At 42.2% G+C, this 27,923-nt stretch overlaps 1 protein-coding gene and 1 pseudogene across 1 annotated transcript in view; both read right to left on the bottom strand.

Annotated features, from left to right (window-relative positions):
- Window positions 1-6,218: 6,218 nt before the first annotated feature.
- On the bottom strand, window positions 6,219-12,923 carry LOC139660435 (putative nuclease HARBI1; annotated as a pseudogene).
- An 11,081-nt stretch (window positions 12,924-24,004) lies between these two features.
- nyap2a (neuronal tyrosine-phosphorylated phosphoinositide-3-kinase adaptor 2a) overlaps window positions 24,005-27,923 on the bottom strand; it is a 57,836-nt gene continuing 53,917 nt past the window's right edge. The window contains 1 exon segment of the mRNA XM_071538579.1: window positions 24,005-24,214. Coding sequence (XP_071394680.1) covers window positions 24,005-24,214 — 210 coding nt within the window.

The raw sequence follows: 27,923 nt of genomic DNA, 5'->3' as shown, positions 1-27,923 counted from the left end.
TATTTTATTTTGAAAGTCTTCAAGGCCAATACAGGTGAAAAACCTTAAACACAAAACACAAAGAAGCTCAAGTAAATGTAACCCAAGAAACCATAACCAATAACATAGCCCGAAATCAAATACTTAATTTTTAAACTACTAAAAATTAACCCTGAAAATAAGTAGAAAAATATCCATACTTAAAACACCCCAAATAAATTTAAATACCTTTTAAAGCACTGTGCAATGATGATTTTAATCCTTACAAATTTGGCAGCTTTTAACTTCCATAAATCACAATTTAACAACAAAATCACATTTATCAAATTACCATTAACTTTTAGAATACACCACATTTTTAACTGCACTTTTTACCTACATGATATCAAATATAGGATACTTTAACTGGCATTTTAATCACATGACCCTTTTTTTTAAAAATCCATTACATTTTAACCTGAAATGAACACATGACTACTCCACAGCACACAACAACTCCAAAACAAGCTACAAAGACACGAGAACTTAAAGCTCACCGGCTCCTTCTTCCTACTTTGAAGCAAGCCTCAATCTTGCAGTGTCCTTCTCCTGGTCCAGATTCTCCGACGATTGTCTCTCGCACTGCTCAAACCTCGCTGTCCTCTTTGTGTGTGCCTCCAAACCTCCTGCTGATCATCAGATCACCTCCACCTGGTGCACTTAATCAGCTGGCTGCAGCTGGGAGCCACACCCAGACCTGATACACTCAGGCAGAGCGGGAGGGGCCTGCAGCTCAACTCCACAGAATCTATGGATACAATATTTTTTTTTAAATATAAGATATTTTCTCTCTACAACACATGGTTAAGAGGTTATTGGCCAAAATGTAAAGTTGCTTGTTATAGCGCCACCATCTGGCCAATGTGTGTGGTCTGCCTTGTTGGAGTAGTGGGGGGCCATAGGCGCCCCCCACCTAAATATGTGTAGCCAGGTGGGTAAATATAGTCATTCCCACTAACTCCACTAGATGGCATTATCCTTGTTGATGTACCCCTGAGGACAGAGTATACTTGGACAATACTGCAAGAATAGGGGTGCATTCCATTTGGCCAAAATGCATCCTCTCCTCCGTCCTCGCGGCCTCGTCTCCTCGGTGACTCGGCATCCAAAAATGAGCCGCCATCATGAAGGACGTTCCAATTGGTCAAAAAACGCATGAAGGATCCTTCATGTCTCCTCGGGTGCATTGTCTTGTGTCTCCTCCTCCGTCCTCACGACCTCGTCTCCTCGCTGAGCCGGCATCCAAAAATGAGCCGCCATCATTAAGGATGTTCCAATTGGTTAAAAGATGCATGAAGGATCCTTCAAGTATCCTCGCCTCCGTCCTCCAATAAGGCGTGGTCGGAGGATACTCAGGTGTATCCTCGATGCGGAAATAATGAGTGAAGGCAATTAACCATTGGCACGTGCGGATATAAGCCCCGCCTCCATACCATCAGAAAACGTGCGGACATTGGCAGAAAAAAAAATCCACAGGTGTAAGTAGCCCCAACTTGTTATATATTCTTCAAACAGAAATAGCAGAGGTTTTAAATGTTAGACGAACATTTGTTAATGAAGGGTTATACGTTAAAGGTTCATATACTGACAGATCTGTTGTAGTTGTAGGATGTCAAACTTTTCCCAAATAGGCATCAGGAAATGATCTTAAGGCTTGAATGTGATTAGGAACAGAGAAGACGCTCCAGCTGATCCTCCAGCGCATAGAGAGGGTGAGTGGGGGCAAGTAACGTGAATTTTATTTTATAGTTATTTATCATTAATATGAATGACATTCCATGATCTAATAAGCCTGAATGAAATCCGTTCATTAGGACATATAGAAATAGCCTATAAATGCACACGTGCGACTCTTTTACCATGCGCGTCTCTTTCTAATAGGACCTCAAGTCAGCAGCACCGGGCTCTGGGTCTGAGGATGGGGAGCAAACGGCTGCAGCTGGCCCCGGTTCTCCCTCATGCATGAGGCTACCGGCGGGAGGCCGTCGGCGCTCCCTCCCGCTTTAATAGACTCGTGTGGACCAGCAGCCGGAGTCAGCCGCTGTGCGCTCCCCATCCAGCCCCGATCCCAGTCCCCCTGATGAGCAACCGGGGCAATCAGATGCTGCTGCCCGCTCCCATGTGTGACCTCCGCGGCTTCCTCGGGTCCCCCGGCAGCCAAGAGGCGAAGAGGAGAGGGAGCTGCTGGGGTTTCTCCGGGAAGTGACCGAGGACGCACGGGCTGAGCAGCAGACGGAGCGATTTTCAACTATATTAGAGACAATTTAATTTATTTTTTTTAATGTAAAAAAAATAAATAAAAATGTCTCTGCCTTTTAGGCGTAGCCTACCTCTGTTTCCATTCTCACCATATTCATAACCTTGGCAATGACCGTTGCCATGACAGGACATATTTTCATCATAAAGGCCGGAATCACTGCTGGAATCACTTCTGTGTCTCTGGATCACCAGCTGGTTTGCTGTTTGTTTGATGTGTCTCTCATTCAGTGTTCATCATGCTTATGAATTGTGTTTGTGTGTGTTGCCATGGAATTTCTTTTCTGGAGAATAAATTCTTACTAAACATTAACAGCATTTCCTTGTTTTAAATCGCACATTTTGCTCTTACAGCTAGATCTATGGTTATTTGGGAATTGTATTTATTTATTTAGGAATAAAAAGAAAGCACTTTGGTTCATTGCCAGTAAGTGTCAAACAGCCCACATGATCGTTGTCTAATCCAAGTCGCATAAAGGATAAAAGTTGGACAATTTGTATAGCACCTTTCTTATCAGTGCTGCAAAGTGCTTCACAAAATTAAAATGTAGCATACAGCAGACAGAATAACAAAAAAACTGAATAAAAACAGAAACAGAAACGCTTTTTAGGCATTAGGGATTTTTTTTTTAAGTGTTCTACCTTCATGAGGTAGACAAGGCTCACTAGAGGCTGGCATAATTTAGATGAATTAAACATTAATCTGAACTTTGCTAAACGTTTTTATGTGGATAAAACATGAGCCTTAGAATAATTTAGACAGCTGTCATCCTGCGCGGGAGGAGCCTCAACGCAACGCTTCACACGTCAGTTCAATATGGCGGAGTGAGGATGTTCCAATTGACAAGCCAGGTTCACTCGCCTCCTCGCATCTTCTCCTCGTTTCCTCCGTGACCTTTGACCGAGGAGTTGAGGAAGAGACGCGAGGCGAGGAGACGAGGAGAAATCGTTACCAAATGGAATGCACCCCAAGACTTGCAGTTTCTGAGCTGCAGACACCTTTAGCAGAGAAAAAGAAGAAAGAAAGAATTCCTGGACCCCTAATAATAATGATGATAATAATAATAATAATGATAATAATAATAATAATAATAATAATAATAATAATAATAATAATAATACTTACTAATATACTATACTAATACTACTAATAATATTTATAATGACTTTGTATAAAAATAGGTTTAAGAAGTGACTTAAAATGTGAAAGTAAAATCAGACCACAAGCCCTCAGAAAGCACACTTATAAAAATATGTCTTTAAGAGGGATTTAAAAGAGGATCAGGAGCTCGCCAGTCTGATCTCCTCGGGGTCAGGGTCTGATCTCCTCGGGGAGGGTGTTCCAGAGAGTGGGGGCCCTGACAGAAAAGGCCCGGTCACCCTTGGTCCTCAGCCAAGATTGTGGAATGGCTAGCACAGCCTTGGCTGAGGACCTCAGGTATGGTGTCAGAAGATCTGAAATGTACTTGGGTGCGAGTCCAGAACGGGCCTTAAAAGTTAAATCAATAATATCTTAAAATCAATTCTAAAATGTACCGGAAGCCAATGAAGAGAAGCTAAAATAGGAGAAATGTGCTCTCTGCTTTTGGTTTTGAAGAGTCTGGCAGCTGCATTTTGAACAAACTGTAATGTATGTAGACTCTTTTGGCTCAGACATGAGTAGAGAGAGTTACAATGTGGACCCCAGGAAGACTAGCTGCACTTTAGGGCAAAGCTAATGGGGATCCTAACAAATAAACAAATAAACAATAGTCCAAACGAGAGGAAATAAAAGCATGTATGACATTCTCTAGATTTCTCCTGGATAAAATTGAACTGATCTAGGACAGTCTCCTGAGCTGCAAAAAACAAGACTGGACAACTGTGTTAACATGCTTGTTCAAGCTGAGGTGGTTATCAAAGGTGACACCAAGATTTCTGCAGTTTTGGCCTATATTTTGGGACAGAGAGCCCAGATGTTTTGAGGTATGAGGGTCAGCTATGCCAGGGCCAATAATAATTACCTAACGTTACTACCGTTTTGTCAATATTTAGCTGCAGAAAGTTCTGGGCCATCCAGCATTTGAGGTCAAGGATGCAGTCGTTGAGTGTATTAATTTGATAAAAATCATTGGGGTTAAAAGAGAGGTACAATTGAGTGTCATCTGCATAGGAATGGAAGCTCACATTATGCCTGTGGATGACATGCCCCAGGGGTAAATAGAGAACAAGAGTGGTCCAAGGACAGACCCCTGAGGTACCCCACAGGTCAGCTTCACAGAGGATGACCGTGACTTGCCAAGGGCTATACTAAAAAATCTATCTTGTAAATAAGAATAAAACCATTTTAAAACTGAACCAGAGATGCCAACCAAGTGTTGGAGACGTTCCAATAAAATAGAATGATCAACAGTGTCGAATGCAGCACTTAGATCTAGCAGAACTAAAACTGAAGATTTTCCAGCATCAGCGGCAACCAGCAGATCACAGATGTGAACATTATACATTTGTGGTCAGAGACACTAACATCTTCGCATAGTATATTGCCTATTGAAATACCATGTGAAAGGACAAGATGTGACCCTTGTTGTGAGTAGGCCCTGTGACAATTCTGCTTAGGTTAAAAGACTCAACAATGTTTAAAAACTCTATGGCTAAAAGATTATCAGGACAGCAAACATGTATGTTAAAATCTCCCACAATCAGAACTCTGTCATAGTTTGGCATTAAAATCGAGAGGACTTCAGAGAACTGCTCAAGAAAGCCAAACACAGATTTAGGGGGTCTGTAGATTAAAATGCACAGAGTTTTAAGGTTCCCTCTAATAGTAAAACACAGTGACTCAAAAGATGAAAAGTCACCCAAGGAGATGAGTGAGCAATTAAAGTTTTTGTTAAAAACAACTGAAAGTCTTCCCCCTCCACCAGATAACCTGGGACAGTTGAAAAGGGAGAAGTTGGGGGGTGAGGATTCTATCAGGGGGACAGAATCACCAATATTAAGCCAGATTTCTGATATCATAAAAAAGTCAATTTTGTTAGAGATGATAAAATCCTGGCAAATGAAAGATTTGTTGGAGAGGGACCTTATATTGAGCAGACCAAAGTTAACGGAGTGGCCAAAAGTAGGAGTTGGACTTATAGTAATTGGCTGTAGTTGAATTCGGCTAGGTACAGCAATAATATTATTTGGGTTTCTGGGATTGCTCTGTCTACATAATCTACTGTGATCTCTGACTGATAATTGGAATTATGGGCATTGAGAGCATCTGGGCACAAGGGGGAGCTAGTGAGGCTATACCTGGATGAGATGGTGGCAGTGGTGCACGGAAGAAGTCGGCTTGCAATTGGAGACCAGAAGTGACCGGTGTCGAGCCTACTTGGCTATCTGGACATGTGGCAGGGGACAGTCAGACTGTAGGAGTGTTAAAAACTGTATAAAATATGTTGTGCGTTAAAGTATGTGCACCCAGTCTGCTAGGATGGACACCCTCCCTCAGATAAAAGGATGGACGATTCCAGAAGAGGTTAAAATTGTCAATAAAAACCGTGCTGTGCACTGTACAGACAGACTGGAGCCATGTATGGAGGCTAAGGATCCGGCTAAAACGACCGACGCCTCGGCCAAGTGGAGAGATGGGTCCGGAGATAAAAACACGCTTGCCGCAGTCATTAAGCGAGTGAAGGAGCCTGCTAAAATCCCGTTTTAAAATTTCAGAAGTCTGGTTGGAGACGTCATTGCAGCCTACATGGATAATAACATTACGAGCGCTGGGGTGTTTCGCCAGGAGGTGGGGGCTCTTGTCCAGGATATCAGCCACCTTAGCGCCTGGGAAACAGTATGTCTCTGCTGATCTTCTGCTGACGTGCCTCACTATTGAATCGCCGATAACAAGGGTGGTGGGAGAAGCAGCTGGTTGTGGTGCAGATTGCGTTCGCGGTGAGGGAGCAGATGAAGGAGGACGGTCAGAAGAGAGGGCAGATGAGGAGCCCCGCAGAGCCGGGGTGAAGTTCGGCTTTGAGCGGCGAGATGTGGGGCGAGAGGATCGCACAGGTATGCTCGGTGGGGAGGCCGGGGGTGATGGAGATCCACTGGACTCACAAAAATTCATGGGAGGTGGAAGAGGCCGCGGGATCCCAGCCAGAGGAGGGAATTCGTCTAAATCGAGGATATCATATCGATTCACTAGCTGGATGTCATGGGTTGCAGGAGTATGAAAGGAGAGTCTCCCCCTCTTTTCGCCGACCACAACCCAGGGCTCCGGGTGTGATGGAGTAGAGCTGACTGGGGCTTTGGGTTTAGCCCCGAGCCGGAGCCAGGGGACCTCAGGGACAGGGACTGGAGCAGGAACAGAAGCCGCGGCCGGAGCAGGAGCAGCGTCAGCAGGCCAGGGAACAGTGGTATCCATCTCTTCAGCACTAGTGGCGGTGGCTTGTGCCGGGCCGAAGACGATGGTGTCCATGAGCTTCTCTGCTGTCTGGATCTGGTAGAGCATGGAGATTCTTCCTTCCAACTCTGCAATCTTCTCAGCAAGACGGGCGCAGCTGACACAGTCGGATGGGGAGGTGAGTGGAGCCATGGATTATAGGTGGGATGGCTGGGGAACAGAAATAAAAAGGAGGCCAGTACAAGGGCTAAAAGTGCATAATAAAGGTTTAGCGACCAGTTATGGAGGGTAGCAGCCGCTGACAGGGAGGGCTCAGGCACTTACAAGCAGGGGCTCCGACCTGGAGCCCACAGCGTTGATATGGTATTTAGCAGAGGTGACCCACAGAAAGGACATCAAGCATCGAAACTTACCGACACAGGCCCAACAAGTGGACCCGCTGTGGAAATTAGGCTTCGGTTGGCAGTTGGTAGCGTCTTGACACCCGGTATCTGCAGTCCCAGTTGGCTGATGTTAGTTAGCCCCCATGCTAAAAACAAGCCGGCTTGTGCTAGCCTCAGCAGGCTGTCCAAACTGGGAAACATATAATTTGAAATCCGAGCGTCCGATGATTAAAATCTTTTGCCTTGTTAAAACATATAGTTAAAACAACTAGGATCTAAAAGTGTAGCGTAAAATGTGGCTTAAAAACAGGATAAAAATGTCAATTTATGACAGAGCTTCTGACAAGCACACACAACGCCAACACATGCGTATTCGATATTATAAGAAGATGAAGGCAGCACGGCCCCTGCGGGGCTGCAGAAGAGATAGTTTGTTTGCCTTCCTACTCTTATAGTATTCAAACTCTTTCCACCTTCCAGCTGTTACACATAAGCCTTCCTACATATTTTCTTACTTTTGTACTTGTTACTATTATGAAATTATAGTACATTTCTAACATTATTACTTATCACTTTGACACTCATTACAGCTCCTTCACAGAAGTGTTTTAAACTGCCACATTTCTCACAGATTTAACATTACATACACATATATGCTTCAGCCGTTTCAGTTTGAACAGACGATCCACAGTCAAGTTCAAAAACACACACACACACACACATACACAGACAGTTACTGGTACCAGTATGTGCTAGTGCCAGTGTGTGTATAGTCTTCCACACACACTACACATCAGTACACATCCACCCGCACACACACACACACACACACACACAGCCACTGGTACATATATAGGACCAGTATCAGCGCCAGTGTGTAGATGCAGTTAGTTGATGTTACCTATCCCCGTTTTAACAAGAGAGTGAGACAGCAACTGAAGAGCAGGGAGTGAGTGAAGAAGATGAGTCAACAAGTGGAGACAGATAGAAATATGTGACATAGATACAGCCATAGGATAAGAAAGAGGGAAAGAGGAGAGTGATAGACCAATCACACACAGCCAACAGAAAGGGTGAGCTGTACCCACACTAAACTGCACCAGTGCCACGGTTTGCACTCTCAGCAATCACACTCATTTTCTCCAGAAAATGCACCTTTCTAGTTGAAGAATGTTTTTGCTGACTGCTGTTCACTCTGTTTGATTAATACACTTCTTAAGAACTACATAGAATTGAAAGATTTGGTTCCGGAAGCACTCTTGATGCAGATTTTCCAGCCACCAGACTCATATGGATTTTCATTTCCACAGTAGCTGCCACCTCAGGAGTCTCCAAGATTAGAAAACGATATTCAAGGTTGCTCTTAGCGGCGTTTGTGATACCCCGCTTCATACAGCCACAATATGTAAACAAAGTACTGCTGCAGATAACTGTAGCTCAAGCATTAGTTCCTATATTATTCCTAATGACAGCACTGTACTATGAAGTAGTTTGCTATTGTGAGAATTTAGGTTAACATATTTTTGGGGGATCACTGTTGTTGTGAACAGCCTATCCAACATTTACTATTCTGATGCTACGAGCTGCAGCTGATGGAAAATGCTACCGCTACCAAACTAGTCTAAACACAAATCAAGTAACGTAATCGGAGTATGGAGTTGTAAAATGTGGTGATTACGGCCGATCAGAAGGCAGAAGGCACGACATATGAACCGGACACAGGACTTCGGAACCAGACGCCAAATTTCACAACCTGCACACACACTGGACAGGAGGACTGCCATGGGCTGCTGACAAATTAAGTGGCTATCATAGTTTCTTTCCTTTCTGTACCCCCACTCTCTGTCGGCAGCCGCGGTGGAGGCTTGTAGGTTACCACTCGCTTTCAGAATGAACACAATAATAAACTGCAGAACGTGGAAATATTCACATTACTTTGAACGGATCAAAGAGAAGGCTAGGAACATTATTGTTAACTAAGTTTAGCTTTCACTATCAAACCTGAAGATTTGAATTGAAAGCTTGTGAGTCAGTCTGCCGTTTATTTAGAGAGCGGACCCGATCAGTTCAGGCTCCACTGATCACCAAGTGAAGTTAGTTTGAAGTTTGATATTCACCGGTTGATGCGCCTTTTAACGTCAATAGCTCTGTGTCGATAGCATATTTTTTCTCAGATTAGGCTTTTTTATAGAGAGGAACACGGAGCCAAAGTTTCAGTGTTGATAAAGTCAGAATCATCTGCTGCTGTGATGCAGTCGGTCCAAATCCACTGAGTGTTTACTGTGAACCAGGTGACTGAAAGCACCTTGATGTTTTCTTTAGACAACAGCAGCTTGTTACTTCAGGCTGTGACCCAAACCTGATGATTAGCGATGATTTCTGTACAATAATGATGACATCAGCAGAAGATGTGTTTTAAAGGCATGATTTTAAATGGGTAATGTGAAAGTGCTCTAACAAGTTACTTTTAATAAAGACTAACTTGGTAATGTAAAAAGTTAGTTTCAAAAGTAAGTTTCCCCAACACTGGAAATGAACAGCCCTCACTTTATATAGGAAGGAAGTCTGATACATTTATTCTCAGAAACAAAATACAAAAAGGATTTTCCAGTAGGAAGTTTTACTCTAACGTTTGAAACCAAATAAAACTGCAACTAAAATTGTTTAGTCTCTATAAATCAAATAAAACTTTTTTGAGGATATTGGGTTATTGAAATACTTAAAACGTTGCATCTTTGACAACCTGCCCACTTTCGAATAGTGCAGCATTATGAAAAATTTAAATGCAGAAACTATATCAAAACTAGAACTTGCAAAATCAGCTTACATGTATAGCATTTGCACAATTTGAGCTGTGTTGCATTCAGCGTGGATTCAGCAGAGCAGTGCATTGTGGGAAATAGTTCATGCTCCCTTGTTCAACAGAAGTTGGAACCAAATTCCACTTTGTTTGTCAGCCATTTTACATCCTAGCATTTTGGGGATTCCCCTCTCAATTCAAGGGAAGACAACATTCAGAAGAAAACTGATCTGAATGCAGCTCTGTAATCAGGGGAATTTGATGGGATGAGTAGTTTATTTACCCCTAATGCCCACATCCTTGTACCTTAGCCTTTTTTCCATCTATGCTAGTTTTTTCGACGCAGCTACGATCCATTTGAGCTAGTGGTTAATCCTGGAGCGGGTCATGTCATTGAAGTTTTGGAACAGTGGCGTGTCACGTGACAATGCGTATGTGAAAAATGAATGGGTTTTTTGCTTCCTGAACCCGGAAATAGTCACGCCCACGTCTTCACATCCCAACTCCATGTCCTGCGTCCTCTCTGCTCTCGGGTCCAGCTTCCTCTTCCTCAGCCGGAGCAGGAATCAGTTTCCCCGTCAGCCTCGAGCCGGCAGCCCGTCTCAGACTCCACCGGTCGGCCATTGTAAGCTCTCAGAGGAGTTTTCTTTCTGTTTATGCACGGTTTGTAATTCAACACTCTGAAAACACTCATGTTGATTAAATTGGCCTCGGCCCCAGTGTCCAACTTCATTGTCACAATTGCTCCAGTGACCAACAAAGCCCATATGACACAGTATTAGCATTTGATACAGCCAAGTCATTTTGGTCCATCTGACCATCCTCAGAATAGCCAAGGCCATTCCCTCTGAGCAAACACTCCCTCAGCTTTGAGTCGCTGACACCAAACACGACTTGATGCCTTAACATGAGGCAGTCTGTGCTTTTAATCTGAAGTCACTGGGTGCATTCCATTTGGTAACGATTTCTCCTCGTCTCCTCGCCTCGCGTCTCTTCCTCGACTCCTCGGTCAAAGGTCACGGAGGAAACGAGGAGAAGATGCGAGGAGGCGAGTGAACCTGGTTTGTCAATTGGAACATCCTCACTCCGCCATATTGAACTGACGTGTGAAGCGCTGCGTTGAGGCTCCTCCCACACAGGATGACAGCTGTCTAAATTATTCTAAGGCTCATGTTTTATCCACATAAAAACGTTTAACGTTATTTGGGAATTTATTTATTTATTTACATGTATTCTTATATTTTATTTCAGTTAAGTTCAGTTTAATGTTTAATTCATCTAAATTATGCCAGCCTCCAGTGAGCCTTGTCTACCTCACTTAAAAAAATCCTAATGCCTAAAAAGCATTTCTGTTTCTGTTTTTATTCATTTTTTTTGTTATTCTGTCTGCTGTATGCTACATTTTAATTTTGTGAAGCACTTTGTAGCACTGATAAGAAAGGTGCTATACAAATTGTCCAACTTTTACCCTTCATGCGACTTGGAGTAGACAAAGATCATGTGGCTGTTTGACATCTCACTGGTAATGAACCAAAGTGCTTTCTTTGTATTCCTAAATCAATAAATAAATTCCCAAATAATAGATCTAGCAGTAAGAGCAAAATGTGCGATTTAAAACAATGAAATGCTGTTAATGAGGTTTAGTAAGAATTTATTCTCCCGAAGAGAAATTCCATGGCAACACACACAAACACAATTCATAAGCATGATGAATACTGAATGAGAGACACATCAAACAAACGCAGCAAACCAGCTGGTGATCCAGAGAAGACACAGAAGTGATTCCAGCAAAAGACAAACACACCGGCCTTTATGATGAAAATATGTGCTGTCATGGCAACTGTCATTACGCCCCAAGATTATAAATGTAGTGAGAATGGAAACATAGGTAAGCTACGCCTAAAAGGCAGAGAAAGTAGGCCTAAATACAAAAAAAAAAAAAAAACGGCACAGGATGAAATCAGATCCCAAAATTCAAAAATAATGTCACAGATGTTGTGGAGGACAGCACAGACGGTGACCACATCCGGAACAAAAGTGTGGTGCACCTCCAGGGCCTTGAAGAATAGGCACCTCCAGCGGGTCTTCATCATCCCAAAGGCTCGCTCTATTACTGAACGAGCCCTGGCGTGGTGGCGGTTGTAGCGCTCCTGCACCCTTCCCTGCAGTGGCTCCCGGTATAGTGTGAGGAGGGTGATGGGAGCCCTGATGCAGGGGTAGCCACCGTCACCGATGATGAATTACCGGGAGGAGGATACCTTGCAGCGGTGTAGAGGCTGGAGTTCTTCAGGACCCTGGAGTCATGCACCGACCCAGGGTACCCCAAGAACACGTTGATGAACCTGCCGTTGCTGTCGCACAGTGCCTGCATCTGCACTGATGCGGACAGCTTGCGGTTGATGTAATCCTGTCCGTGGGGGCCTGGGGATGTCTTGATCCGGATGTGGCACCCGTCTAGCGCTCCCACACAGTTGGTGAAGGTGGGGCTCCCGGATAGCTCCGTAAAGCCCACAGCCACAGCAGGAACGTCCTCCTCAGCAGGGTAGTGGATGTGCTGCCCACGAATGGCCACCAGCGACCCACAAACCTGGTGGACCACTCTGTGGACAGTGGTCTTTGGCACCTGGAAGGCCCTGCTCACCACACTGTACGAAAGGCCGTGAGCTAACCAGTACAGTGTGATGAGTCCAGCCTCTTGCCTTTCCCCTGCTGAGGAGTTGCAAGAGGGCGTTCACAGAGGTGCGGGACAGACAGTAGTCAGGCCTGAGGTCCTGCTGGGGATCAAAATAAATCTGGAGCAGGGGCACCTCCCGATTAATCTGTGCGTAAATCGGGGGGTGGTCCGCCTAAGAAAACACATTGTAAAGAACATGAGTGGTTGCATTTTTCCTTATGGTATTTGCTTTTCTTCAGGTAAATCCCCTCACATATAGTCAGTGGATGTCATCTGAGCACTCACCTGCTCCAGTAGCACCATCATGGTGCGTAGACGTGCTCGCCTCCTCCGCATGCGGCGGGTGGCGAGTTCGGTCCAAACGGAGGTTGCTATAGCGACTATCGTCTCCATCATATCAGAGTATAGAGTGGGGAGCATGCACATGTTCCTTTTATAATCTGACAATCCACCTGTGGTTCATTAGGGTAATAACAAAAAGCTGCCCCAACAAGAGGTTGTGGAGTCTAGCTTTGGTGTTAATTCACTTGACACACCTGTTCTACATTTCAGTGTGATTGATTTCAATTATTTAAATTATTGTGATTATTATTGTCTTCATATAATGACCTTCTGCCACTCAGCTAGCCTATACCTACTTTATTACATCCCGAAAGATCTAAGGATAAGTCATGATGATGAATAGCCAAGATAAGCAAAATTTTATTGGGACTGTTAAGTAGTTGGCTACTTAGGCCATAATAGTTGTGGTAGCAGTCTAATTACACTTGATACCAAAGTTGAACCAACCAAAATGCATATCATTAAATAGACTAAGAACGTCTCATGAGCAGTCACTATTAATTAATGGAAATCATGATATATTATACCAACTTGAAAGCAAATTGGACAGTGGGCGCTAGATAGAGTGCTACATTTTGTAGATTGTAAATGTAATTACCGACCCATGGCCTAGGCTACACAGTTCAGTCACCAAGACAGACTTTAACGTGAAGATGTTTCTGAAAACAAATTCTGGAACACATCTATGGCTCTTCTAAATTATTTTTTTTATTTTATTGGGGGATAAAGGAACAAACAAACAAAGGAGGGGTGGGTGGGTCACATTTTATTGGCCATTCTGTCGAGAATATCCATCAGTCGTTCAGTCTGCTGCTCAGCCCGCTCCGCACGCGCATCCTCCTTGGCCGCCTCTTCCCGGAGGAACCCCAGCAGCGCTCCCTCTCCTCTTCGCCTCTTGGCTGCGGGGGCCCGAGGAAGCCGCGTTGACACAGCGGAGTGGGCGGCAGCATCCGATGGCCCCGGTTGCTCATCAGGGTCACCGGGATCTGGGCTGGATGGGGAACGCACAGCCGCCGACTCCGGCTGCTGGTCCTCCGCGCACGAGTCTATCAAGACGGGAGGCACTACTGATGGCCTCCTGCCGATAGCCTCATGCATGAGGGAGAACCAGGGCCAGGTCGCAGCCGTTTGCTCCCCATCCTCAGTCCCAGTGCCCGTCACTGGTGACTTGAGGTCCTATAATAGGCAAGGCAAGGCAAGGCAAGGCAGCTTTATTTGTATAGCACATTTCATACACTGAGGCAATTCAAAGTGCTTTACAGAGAAATAAAAAATAAAATAACAGACTTAAAAAGTAAATTAGTGCTGTTCAAGTGAAATAGAAAGATAACAGAAAAGACAGTGAAAGAGGATTAGAAAAGTGAAAAGTACATTAAAATCACATTTAAAAGAAAAATAGAAAAAATATATGGATAAAAATAATGAGTGTTGCTGATTTCCTAAAAAGCCCTGGCGAACAGAAACATTTTAAACCCTGATTTAAAAGATTGTAAAGTAGAGGCAGACCGCAAATGTTCTGGAAGTTATAAAGAGACGCGCATGGTAAAAGAGTCGCATGTGTGCATTTATAGGCTTATGATGTAATGGACTGATTTCATTCAGGCCTATTAGATCATGAAATGTCATTCATATTAATGATAATTCCTATAAAATGACTGATTCACCCTCTCACTCTTTTGTGCCCCCGCATATTCTAAATTGAGAGCCTAATCACATGAAGAGATGACAGGAACTGCATACTGATTTTACATCTTCAGTGCTGAGCGCCCTCTTGTGGCTACATGACACTAACCACATGTCACAAAGTTTAGGTGCAAGGTTGTTTAATATGTACAGATCGCTTGTTGCATACCTTGTACTTTCTTTTGAGGTTGTCTCACCTCTTTGCTGCCTGGGCTGGGGTTACTTCCCCCCCAGGCCAATGGCATTCAGAATGATACTGCAAAACAAGCAATTCAAATGGGAAATATACAATGAATAGCTATTATAGCCCAATGTTGCAATGGCTGGCATCAAACATGAAACACTCACCCCCAAGCAGCTCTGGCAGCATTTCTCTTCCCAGTGAAGAGGCGGTCCCTCTCTATGCGCTGGAGGATCAGCTGGTGCGTCTCCTCCTCTGTCCCTATTATCACATCCAGAAGCCTTATGGTGATTTACTTATTCATATTTGGATTGGGTTTGACATCCTACAACTGCACCAGATCTGTCAGTATATGGACATATTTAACCTTCATAAGGTTCATTTAACACTTCAGAAACACATGTTCATAAACACATGTTCAGCTAACATTTTAAACCTAGGCAATTTCTGTTTGGACAATATGTAACAAGTTGGAGCTACTTACAACTGTGGATTCTTCCAGCCATGTCAGCACGTTTTCTGATGGTATGGAGGCGGGGCTTATATCCGCACGTGCCAATGGTTAATTGATTTCACTCATTATTTCCGCATTGAGGATACACCTGAGTCTCCTCCGACCACGCCTTATTGGAGGACGGAGGCGAGGAGACTTGAAGGATCCTTCATGCTCTTTTAACCAATTGGAACATCCTTGATGACGGCGGCTCATTTTTGGATGCCGGGTCAGCGAGGAGACGAGGACGCGAGGACGGAGGAGAGGACGCATTTTGCCCAAATGGAATGCACCCCATGAGAAACACATCAGTCTTTTCTCCTTGCTGCTGCAGTGTAACATGTTCTTAGGGGAACAATATGCATCAAACTGTTTGATGACTTCCTGGAAATTATTTTTAGCCCCATTATCTTTTAAACTGGAATGCATTCACCAATACACAGGATATGATGTTATATCCCTTGTGATGTATCGGTATCGATATTATAAATACCGATTGCCTTTGGTCCTGCTATTTTGAGGAGAAGAGCAACTTCTGTAGGCCCTAAACTACGGGTGTAGACACGAGTGTAGTTCTAGTCGGAGTTCCAGGTCCACAGTCCCGAGCGGAGGTTTGCCCCCAGAGTCACATCGATCCTGAGTCGCTTACTAAGAATCATTTCAAGCTAGTTTTGACAGTTTAAAGTTTGTGTGGCCTGGAGAAATTACACCGCACAGGACATAATGTGAGATAATAAATTGATAGGTTATTTTCTTTTGCTTTATTTTGATAGCAAACTACAGGATGCAAGTAAATTCTCTTTCTCTGCCCTCACTCACACTCAGTCCTCAAACCAGAGAGTGCAAAAATAACTGTAATGGTCTTTTACAATCTGAATAAAAACAAAATGGAAAATACATTTAAGTTCAAAATGAACTTACATTTTGAAATATAGAAGTAGATAGAAATATATCTTACAGTTCAAACAAAGCTTTTGCATATTTATTTGAAATTTCCTTTTTTAGTAGATTACTCACCAATCTAACTCAGTGCAGCTGACCCAGCTGCACATGAACTGGCTGCATGGCCACAAAATACTGCACAGAACAAACAGAAGACCTTTTAACAGCAACGTTCCTAGAAACTGTCTATGCTTGAATAATAAATCACAAAATTTGACGTACAGCTTTTCAGAAGATGTGCGTTAGCCGTATAATGAGGCTCTGCAAATGACTGCAATCTGACACCGTCAGCTGGTTAATTATGGCCCACTGTATAAATGACTTCCCTGTTCCATAGTTGTGAAAATTATGATGGGTCTACATTACTGTAAAATGTGTAACATAACAAATTTCAAATAAGCCACTATATGGTCATATCCATTTTTATTTTTTATGGAAACATGATCCATGGTATTTTTATAGTCTACTTAAAGTTGAAGTGACCACTAATGATTATTGCAAATGTGCACATATTCTGTCTCTGTTTATAATTACATGGTTAGTGTTAGCACTCTGAACACTATGGAGCAGAAGCATTGTAATGCTTATGCTGGGAGTGGGAGAGAGCCTGTGTGTGTGTGTGTGTGTGTGTGTGTGTGTGCGTGTGTAATCTCTTGTGTTTCTGAGCGACAGCTTACAGTTGCTCATTACCTACAAACAGCTCAAGACAAATGACACAAATAAATGCAAAAACAGATTTATTTCTCTCATCATATCCCATAAAGTTGTCCAAGGAAAACAACGGTACAATAAACTTTTTCTCCCCCGACAGATTCAACAAAAATAGACTCAAACACTCTCAGTGCAATAAAAGACAATAACTGGCACACCACTCTTATGTCTTCTGCTCCCACAGTGCAAACATACAGTATTCACAAATAGAAGATATATACACATCCCTAGATCCAATGCCTGCCTTTTCTGGGCAGGTAAAGGTGAAAACTAGACAATCATGACAGAAAGTTCCTGTGTACAGTAAGTCATCATGTGGAAAACGTACAGAACACAGATTTTTTTCTGTTGCATGTCTGAACTCCCCAGTGGAGCATTATATCATATATTATTATATTATATCATAGTATATCATTATTTATTTGACCAAACCGTCTGTGTGGCAGCGCAGGGATTCTAGACTGGTTTCACTTGATCCAGAGACGGTGACTAGAAGGAATGGTAGTATGACATCATCTGGTTGGGTTCGGGTTAGTTTATGATAATGTTTATGATTCTTCACACAATGCTACCACAACAATTTACCTTGAATGGATGGAAATGTATGAAAGAGGTTTGTGTGTGTTCCCTCTAGCTATTTTATCTCTACAAACACATACAGCGTGTGCTAAATAATCTCTTTTTTGACAAAACTCAGACATAAATCATGTAGAAATTCACAATTTGACTTTATTTGGCGTCTGTGCTGCCTGACCTTTAAGCTCTGTTTTAGTAAAATCTGTTCCTTTGCATATCATTTCTGTTTCTTTTTGTCTGGGTCATACATACAGTTTCTGAAAATCTGTGACATATATAGCATTTGTTATATTTCATGTATTTATCACTCCTCTATTCATCTGTTTTCTATAAAATCTCTTTCTACCTCTGTCTCTATCTGTCCTCCATAAAATCTATCTATTCATTTAACCTCTATAAAACTCCCAATCTGAGGTAAAGACTTTCACAAACACCAGCTTTGGTCTTTAAGGCAAAGGAATCATTTTAGAAAAAAGGATTTGGGTTAGGAATCATGTCAGAAAGTGACTATATGACCAGATCTATTCAAGGTATATTTGTCCTACATATTATTTCTGATTGTGAACTTTGACCCCCTCTAGAGTCACAGCAAACAATATATGAAGGAGGAGGAGTTTGTAGGAATGTAGGAATGTTTGTAGTTTGGAAGTCGGCAAATGTCTGTGAGATGAAAACTCAGTTGGCCTCACTGACGAAACGTGCGTACGATCAGATTAAAGTAACGTTCCCACAAACATGTCGGCATTCATTACTTTTTTTCTTACCTGAATGTTTTCTTTGCTACAATCCAATATCTATGTGTTTGGAAGCATGCATGAGGGCAGATACACTGAAGAGATTTCTACTTATAAAGTTATTTTCTTTCTTTCTTTCTTTATATATTTCCTTTATTTTACCAGGTAGGTTATTGAGATCACATTCTCTATTACAATAACGACCTACCAAAAAACAAACTTTATGCAGAGTAACTTTAAGTAGTTACAGACCTCATTAACAACAACGTTTATTAATGTATTTGTAAGCCTAATAGTTTACTGATAATAATAAATTCATAGCCATAATATGCAATTCTGCTCACTTGGAAAAACATTTAGCTGACTGATCAAAATTATTAATTATGATATAACGACCCAGTATGCAGCCAAACCCGACAATGGTGCATGTGCTGCAGCAGCCTCGAGGAAAGAGTGCATCTTTAGGGATCATGATCTGAGAGTAATCAATTACCCATGATGCACGTTAGACTGGAGCAGCAACTGAGCAGGAGACCAAAAAGGTCCCATCTGGACCCTCCATATGTCCAGGTGCTGTCCGCTCTTGTGACGGTCCAGAGGGAGAGGTGGACGGAGTCATTAGGCTGCCACCATAATGTATCAAATTCCCATATTCTGCAGTAGAACAGACTCCAAGTAATTACTGGTCTGCCAAACACCATCATCATCATGTGCACATGAAAGGACTCGTCATATAATTCTCGTCATGCGTGCGCTCGCTCTGCCACAGAGTGTAGTGTTGCTGGATGTGCTTGGAAACTGCAGGCAGAAAGCTCCTGTCAAGAGTTACAGTCAAAATCAGCAACATTATTATAAAGCCTAAAGTCTGAGATTAACATCTGCTTGAATTAAATCAGTGTCCAGCTCTGCTGACTGGACACCTGACAGTCTCTTCTATTATTCCCCAAATCCTTTTGACAGCGACTGGCCCTCCACCTGCAGATAATAAACTGCACCTATTTCAAATTATACACTTTTTAGATTCTAAATTTAAGTCAAACCATCTCATTTTAATTTGTTAGTGTGTGTCTGCTGTTGCAGCATTGACAGCATCATTAGGCACTTTTCTGAACAAAAGTAAGAGGAATTTCAGAGGTTTTGTGAATGAGGCCAAGTGTGTATTCATGATTTTTCCCAAAAGCTTGATCCATAATCATTAGCATGTTTTGCTGTGTTTGGTTAGGGTTCCTCATCCCTCAGCATCTTGGGTCACAGTGAGCCCAGGTCTCCAAGGCAACCATCGACCACACCAACACGTATCCTCTAGTGCAGAGTACCACAGTCCAGTACTGAAGTACCTCATGTCCTGCAAGTTTTGGTTCCAGCTGTACTCTTGCAGACCTGATCCAACTTGGCTAGGTTAGGGTTAGTGTGTTTGAAAGTGTGCAGCCCTTAACTGGATCAGGTGTGCAAGACTAAAGATGGAACAAAAACTTGCAGGAAGGAAGTAGTTGAGGATCGGGTTGGGAAACATAACGCCATGAAGTACAGTTATCTGTGTGTGTGTGTGTGTGTGTGTGTGTGTGTGTGAGTCCTCTCTCCAGTAAGCTGAGGGAAAGTTGCTCTTTGTTCCTGCAGCAGTTTCCAGGGGGCTGATGGGAAGTGTAGTGTCTATTAGTGAGTGATCTTCAAGCTTGAAGTAGAGCTGAATTTTGTTCTGCCCACAGCTCAGTCTCTCAACACTGTTGACTGAATTACAGCTTAACAACCATAGGTAATTAAAATGAGACTGCTCATAAAAATGACATAAGATTATATACCGTGTCTTGCAAAAGTATTAAGACCACTTGACAATCAAGTTATGTAAAAATGCATTTATTTGGGATGTTTTGTCTGAGTTCTATGCAAAGCACTCATAACTCTCTTAAAGAAACATCTATTTTGCATACTGTAAGTATTCAAATTCAAAAAATGAGCCATATATCCCGTATTGTGCTTAAGTATTCTGATGGAGAGTCCATCCTAAAATCTTCATTAAGATGTAGTGAAAGGAGCTGCTCTCAGTTTTGTTAGCAAGCAAGACAAATACTTTTTTTCTGAAGGAAAACATTGCTCATAACCACTAGAAATGGCTCCAATGGGTAAGTGCTGAAAGCACAATAATGAAAGAACATCTTCCTCAGGTCTTTGGTGACACGGGGCTTTAGCCCTTTGGGGGCTAATTCTGATGCCTTCCTATGTATACCAATTTTTGGATTAGCAAAGGCGCCTCAAAATATTTTTCCACTTAAATATGCCACGACATTATGACAGTTTTACTCACCTGGTGTTCTAGTCATGTTATATCCAAGTGGTGCAGATTATACCAATATTTATTATTGTTGGATTTGTCGGGTAACTTTTCATGTTTTTTGTTTTGTTTGTTTTTTGTCATTTATATTTTTTGTATATTATGTTTGCACTATTTGGGTTCTTTACATGTATTTCACTTTAATTCTCTATCTACCCAGGATCAGGTGACCTGTCAGCTGACCCCCTCTGAGAGGTATTTGTCAGGTGTGTCTCTGTATGCACTCATGTTGGAAGAAGAGCTTACGCTCGAAATGTTACATGTGGTTTAAATACCATTGGAGCAATGTCTAGTGTGCAGACTCTATCTTGTTATAATTGACTGTTTCTCTGTCCAGCACCTAGTATTAGTTTTGTGCTTTTTTGTATCTCAAAATCACAACATAAAATCTAACTGATGTTTGTGTAACAAATGATGAAAAATGTTGAACAAATTTTTGCTCCAAATTTTTGCTAGTGTGGCAATTTAGCACAAGAGTTGAATACTTTGCCTTCTCTGTTATTTTAATTTTATACATTCACATACATTTCTTAAGTTTTGTTTTGTCTTTGTTACAGCAGAGTGCTTTGCATAGAACTCAGACTGAAAATCCTGAATAAATGCATTTTGAAATAACAAGAGTACAACAAAATGTGCCAAAAATCAAGGGTTGTGAATACTATTGTAAAGCACTGTATACATGACAAAGTATGTTTTACATTTAAGTATGTATGTTTTTGTGTTTTTGTGTGTGTGTGTGTGTACATGTTTGTAAAAGACTCAAATCTCCTTGTGGCATCATAATTCATATTGGTTTAGATTCCATCACACAGACTGCCATGATACTCCACTGCTTTGCCCGAGATTGCTTCAGTTTACCGAGAAAACTTCTTCTACTTCTATTTTCGGGGCGGCTGTGGCTCAGGAGGTAGAGCGGGTCGTCCACTAATCATAAGGTCGGTGGTTCGATCCCCGGCTTCTCCAGTCCGCATGTCGAAGTGTCCTTGGGCAAGATACTGAACCCCAAATTGCTCCCGATGGTTGCGCCAGCACCCTGCGTGGTAGCTTGTCGCCATCGGTGTATGAATGTGTGTGAATGGGTGAATTAAGCGCGTTTGGATAAAAGCGCTATATAAATGCAGTCTATTTATATAAATGCAGTCCATTTCTATTTTGACATTGTGCTAATTATTCCAATTCAAGCTCACTTCTCATTCAAACACATTGACAAATCAAACCATTGCAGTCATCTAGTGAAACAGATATCTTCCTACCAGTGGCCTGGTCATCCACTGCCCCGACCTAAATCCAAACCCTAGTCATCCACCGGATACATCAGAAAGTGCATCAATGACGTGGTACCGAGGTCGACTATACGGACATTCCCAAATCAGAAACCGAACAGTGACGTTCGTGCTCAGATCAAAGCACGATCTGCTGCTCACAGCGTGGAGGATTTGGATGAGTATAGAAAGGCCCGGTACGAGCTGAGGAAGGCTATCACGCAGGCGAAGGGACAATACAGAGACAAACCGGAGTCACACTACCATGGCTCCAACACCAGGGACATGTGGAGCGGACTGGAAACCATCACAGACTACAAAGGGAAGACTAACTGGACTGCTGAACCATCTGCACCTCTCCCAGATTAACTGAATGCGTTCTATGCAGCTTTGAGGTCAGTCCTCCTGCTGCGGAAATACTATCAGACCACAGTTCTGCCCACTGGAACTGTCTGGTGCAGATGTGTGCAAGTCTCTAAAAAGGATTAATGCCCACAAGGCAAGATACTCTGTAACTTCTACAGATGCTCCATCGAGAGTATCCTGACTTGTTGCATCACTGTCTGCACCGCCCTGGAGTGTAAGACTCTACAGAGGGTGGTTAAAAAAAGAAAAGAAAAGGGAGGTGCAGGAAGGAGGACCTCTACACCTGGAGATGTAGGAAGACGCCCTGAACATTATTAAAGACCATAGCCACAAACTGTTTGAACTGTTACCGTCTGGCAAATGGTACAGAAGCATCTGGACCCGAACCAGCAGGTTCAGGGACAGCTTCTACCCCCACGCTATAAGCCTTTTGAACTTTTGACTTTTCGTTTTATTATGCTTATGACAATAAAGAACCTTGAACCTTGAACTAAAAAATAAATATATGAAATTGTTGGTTAACCAGCAAAGCAGTCTGTAGGATACAGTGGCCACATATAGTATGCAGCCTTAGCATTGAGGTGTATATGTGGGAGCTGTGTATGTAAAGTGTATTTATGTAGATGTTATGATGGGGTTGGAGCCTGACACTGAATTGGCTGCTATGTGACAAAATGCCTAAAACTGATCAGTGGGTTTTTAGGGGATCTATAAGGTTGTATGAGTGGGTTTCTAAGCAATGCGAGTTTTCCTGTTGCTCAACTGACCGTAACCCAACTGACCCTAACCCAACTGACACTAACCCAACTGACACTAACCCAACTGACCCTAACCCAACTGACCCTAACCCAACTGACACTAACCCAACTGACCCTAACCCAACTGACCCTAACCCAACTAAATCTAAACCTAACCTCTGCCTCCATTCAGTCCGATCAACAACTCTCTTTGACATTGGGCAACACTAAGGGCAACAACAAGTAGTTGCATCAGCAACTACTTGACACGAGTAGTTGCCCACTCCCCCCTTGACACGAGTAGTTGCCCACTCCTTGGGTGGGCCCTGTTTATAGTTGCCCAATTAGTTGCCTATGGGGCAGTGGATGTGGTCAACCTGACAAACAACATGCCAGACTATACTCCATTTAAAATAGTGCTCTTTTTATCACAATAATAAAATTATTTTTAGATTAGATTCAAATTTTTTTTATATAAAAACCATGGTGACTCACTGACTTGGCTCAACATACTTTTTTTCCACACAGATGAGTGTCATAGCAACGACCAAAACAAGATTTAGAAAGTTTACAGCTCTCTGCTACACGACGGTCAGGACTTTAGAAAAGTTCTAGTTCTAACCGGACAATTCTTTCATGATTCAAATAGAAAAATAACAAGTACAAAGACAATAGAAAGCTCAAGCTCTCTGACAGATTTGATTTGCTACACCAGTATGGCCACGCCTCCCTTCAATCTGATTGGACAGCAGCTGAATTTTCAGCGCAACTGCAGGGAATGTAGATGTGATGGCATGTGGCGTTTGTGTGTGTGTGCATGCATGTATTGGTCTGTGTGTATGTGTATTTACAGTATATGTCTGTCTGTATGTCTGTATTTATACTCCAGAAATACATATATACATGAGTATACACACATGTATATATGTTTATGTTTATGTGGAAAATATATATCACATATGTGTGTGTGTGTGTATGTGTTGTTCATGTGTATGTGTTGTTCTTGTATGTTTGTATATGTGTGTATGTGTGTGTGTGTATTTGTGTGTGTGTGTGTGTGTGTGGTTCATATGGCCGTGTCCCAGAACACAGCAGTAGTTTAGGCAGAGAATGTGTGTGTGTGTGTGTGTGTGTGTGTGTGTGTGTGTGGTTCATATGGCCGTGTCCCAGAACACAGCAGTGGTCTGGGCGGCGTAGGGCGGAGGCTGCTTCTTCTTCCAGCTCGGCAGGATCGGCATGCTGTCCTGTTTGCACAGGTTCTTCTCCGGCCGCTGCCGTGCCTTGATCTCTCGACAGAGAACTCTCTTCTTCTCGATCATCTCCATCATAGTTGCATCGCCACACGCCCACGGCATCTGGGGGTGGACCACAGTTCAACATGAGTATCTGTCTACCTGTGTAGTGCAGAGCTACCATGCCACGGACCAGCAATCAGCACATAACTCTCACATATTTAAAGCTCTGTGATAACTTGTCCTGTCAGCAGAATTAGGAACTGTGCTCAACAAACTCTCCTGACACTGCAGGCTGCTGGGGTCAAACTGTTTGGACACAGAAACATTCACAATACTGTAAGCTGCTTGCTGATGCTTGGGATAAAACGCTATGTCTGCCGCTGTAGAATAATACTCACAAAAGCTAACAGGCTAATATATCGGTAGGATGCTAACGCAGCCACAGTAGTTAGCATTAGTGTTAGCGTCTACTAACATAGTGCCTGGATGTTACATAAAAACACTTCTTGTGCGAATCTACTGTTTCCCTCCAGTGTTTTATCAGCGCAGTAGGCTAAAAGTTACAAAACCATCATGGAAAAATAAATTATTTTGGTAAGAATTGTTGACAAAGTTTCCATTTCCTGGAAAATGTGTCTGTCTGATCATCATGCTCCCAGCAGCATCAGGATAACAACAACAGGACAACAACAAGGACATAAAAACAAGACAGGAGTACTGACATTTTAAAAGGTAAAGTAGTTAAGCTTGTCACCACCTACAAACACTGAGGGATTTCAGCTGATGATCAGCTCTCCTTTAAACAGCATACAGCATCTGGTCCAAAAGTTGGGTTTTATTTCAGGAACAAATCCTGTTTTTCTTTGGATGTCAGGTGTCGATTGGTGGAGGCTTCTTGTATGCTGCTGGTTATAGTGATCTGCTGGTTATAGTGATCTGCTGGTTATAGTGATCTTATAGTGATCTGCTATACATGACTGCCTCAGCTCACTGTCTTCACATGCTGATACTGTGCAGCATGGAGCTCTGAGCTTAATCTCACCCTCTAACTAACCCTGTATATCACACTCCAAGGCTGGTTGGTCTTCTCTCTCAGGCTGGTCTGTCTTCATCTAGAAGGATATTTAGGAAAACTCCCTTTCTGTCCGTCTTGCTGCATGTGTCCTAAATGCGGCAGCAGGTAGAACTTGCGGTCTGAGGACAGACAGCAGCACTTCTGACTTTTTAAAGCTCCAAACTGAACTGGGTCAGAAGCTTTTCTGCTCTCTGCTCGTCTACCTGGACCAGCCTGCAGAGGGCGCTGAAGCTTCACAACACTCTGCTGCTCACTTTCAGGCTGTTGGAAAGTCTATGGAAACTAATCTAATGAAGATTGCAAACATTTTAATTGTTGAGAACCATGAGGAACATGGGATAGCGGCACTCCAAAAATCCAGAACACAGCAAGATTCGGTCTCAGTTTACCATTTTTTTTTATTGTTGGCATCATCAGGCTAACGCATTTCATCATGGAGCCTTCATCAGAGCAGTTTTATTGTTATTATCATTATTATTTTTTCTCTCTTGACTTTGGTGTTTGTATCTATCTATCTATCTATCTATCTATCTATCTATATGTATATATATATATTTGTATTGTTTAAGCTTTTGAAACTATGTGTTTTTAATTGTGAATGTGGAGCCGGGTGTTGCTGGAAAAGAGCCAACCTACCCTGGGTAAATAAAGGTTAAATAAAAATAAATAAAAAAGACATAGATGTAAAGACAAGGACAAAGACAAGAATATAACGACAAGGACATGAAGACAAGGATGGAAAGACATAGGACTCTATGGTAACCCTTTGTTTTACAGCTGATGACATCTGAACTATTCCTAATTAGATGTTAAAAAATGTATTACACAGTAACGTGGCTGCGATATTTGATCTTAAATTATGTTATTGTCTAACTGGACTATAACTTACTATTTAGTTATTGTACTGTTAATTACTAACAACGTATGAACTATTCACTAACAAAAAATAATTAAACAACAACATATTTGCGTTCATATATATTTACACAGTACGCCTACCAGACCTGTAATATGAAGTGGGTCTATTTTCTACAATTCAATAGTAATTCATATGTATTTACATGGTACCGGACCTGTAATATGAAGTGAGGTGTAAGTGGACAATAATTGATACAATGTGACCATGTTTAAATGGTAAATGGTCTTCTCTAATATTCTGTGTGTTAGTCCTAGTCATAGCCACACATGGAGAATTTGAAATAAATCTGTCAAGCAGGAAAAAATAAGATACATTTATCATTCTAACTATATACACATGACTGGTGTGAATGGTTGTCATCCAACTGTCAGTGTACGCCATGACGCATGGAGTGGAGACTGTGGAGGTGGAGCCATGTTCTATAGACATTAGTCTGGCTAACCCTAACCTATGTTCTATAGACATTAGTCTGGCTAACCCTAACCTATGTTCTATAGACATCACAGTCTGGCTAACCCTAACCTATGTTCTATAGACATCACAGTCTGGCTAACCCTAACCTATGTTCTATAGACATTTAAAGCTTTGTGAGGCCTGGCTCCTACCTATCTTTCGGAATTGTTGAAGCAACACACCACAGCAAGGTCCTCAGACCAAGGGCTCTTACTTCCAAACTTAAAACAAGAGGTGACCGTGCCTTTTCAGTTTTAGCTCCAACCCTATGGAATCGCCTCCCTCTATGTGTTACACTGGCAGATTCAGTTTCCCTTTTTAAATCACTTCTTAAAACCCATTTATTTAAACAGGCATTTTATTAATGTTCATTTTACTGGGTTTTATCATTTTACTTTCATGTTCCTATAGACTCACTTTATGTCCTGTGCGTTTTTTGTTTTTTTTGCCCTTTTTCATTTATCTGTTTTAATTCTGGTTGTCTCTTGCCTCATTTTATTTATTTGTTTGTTTGTTGTTTGTTTTTTAACCTGCCTCTCATTTTATTTCCTGTTGTAAAGCAGTTTGTAACTCTTGTTTTGAAAAGTACCATATAAATAAAGTGTTACTTACTTACTTACTTACTTACTATGTTCTATAGACATCACAGTCTGGCTAACCCTAACCCAAGGACATTGGATTCCTGTCGGGAGAAGCTTTTGTGGCAGAACTGCTCCAGAATTTTCACATAATCACAAAATTGTCGGAGTGCTGTGGTGCAGTGCGCACTGCTTTTAAAAGGAAGGAAGAGGTGATTTGATTGGTCATGACTGAAGCCAGCCCCTACCACACCTGTTGATAAAGTTTTCCTCCTAATCCCACTCCGTTTCCAACTGCACCGCACGCCTCTGCCCAATTACCAAAAATCAGTCGCCATGCCCTGTGCGCTCGTGCCGTTCTCCTATGACTGCACTTTGCACTGTGCGCCATTGTTTCATGGAAATAGACATAGACATAAATACAAGGACATAAAGACAAATACGTAAAGACAAAGACATAAAGACAAAGACGTGAAAACAAGACATGAAGACAAGACATGAAGACAAGACATGAAGACAAAGACGTGAAAACAAAACATGAAGACAAGACGTGAAGACAAGACATGAAAACAAGACATGAAGACAAGACATGAAAACAAGACATGAAGACAAGACATGAAAACAAGACATGAAGACAAGACGTGAAAACAAGACATGAAGACAAAACATGAAGACAAGACGTGAAAACAAGACATGAAGACAAGACATGAAGACAAGACATGAAGACAAGACATGGGATGTAAAGACAAGGATCTAAAGACAAGGACATGAGTGCATATTATTTGGTAGGTTGTACGTGTATTTCTAATA

This window comes from Centroberyx affinis, unplaced genomic scaffold (assembly GCF_046629955.1).
Source record: "Centroberyx affinis isolate AG114_WGS23_722 - 3 ecotype Tasmania unplaced genomic scaffold, CSIRO-AGI_Caff_v1 ptg003302l_1, whole genome shotgun sequence".
NCBI lineage: Eukaryota > Metazoa > Chordata > Actinopteri > Beryciformes > Berycidae > Centroberyx > Centroberyx affinis.
Note: the sequence above shows the minus strand (reverse complement) of the source record. Positions and strands in the feature narration are given on the sequence as shown.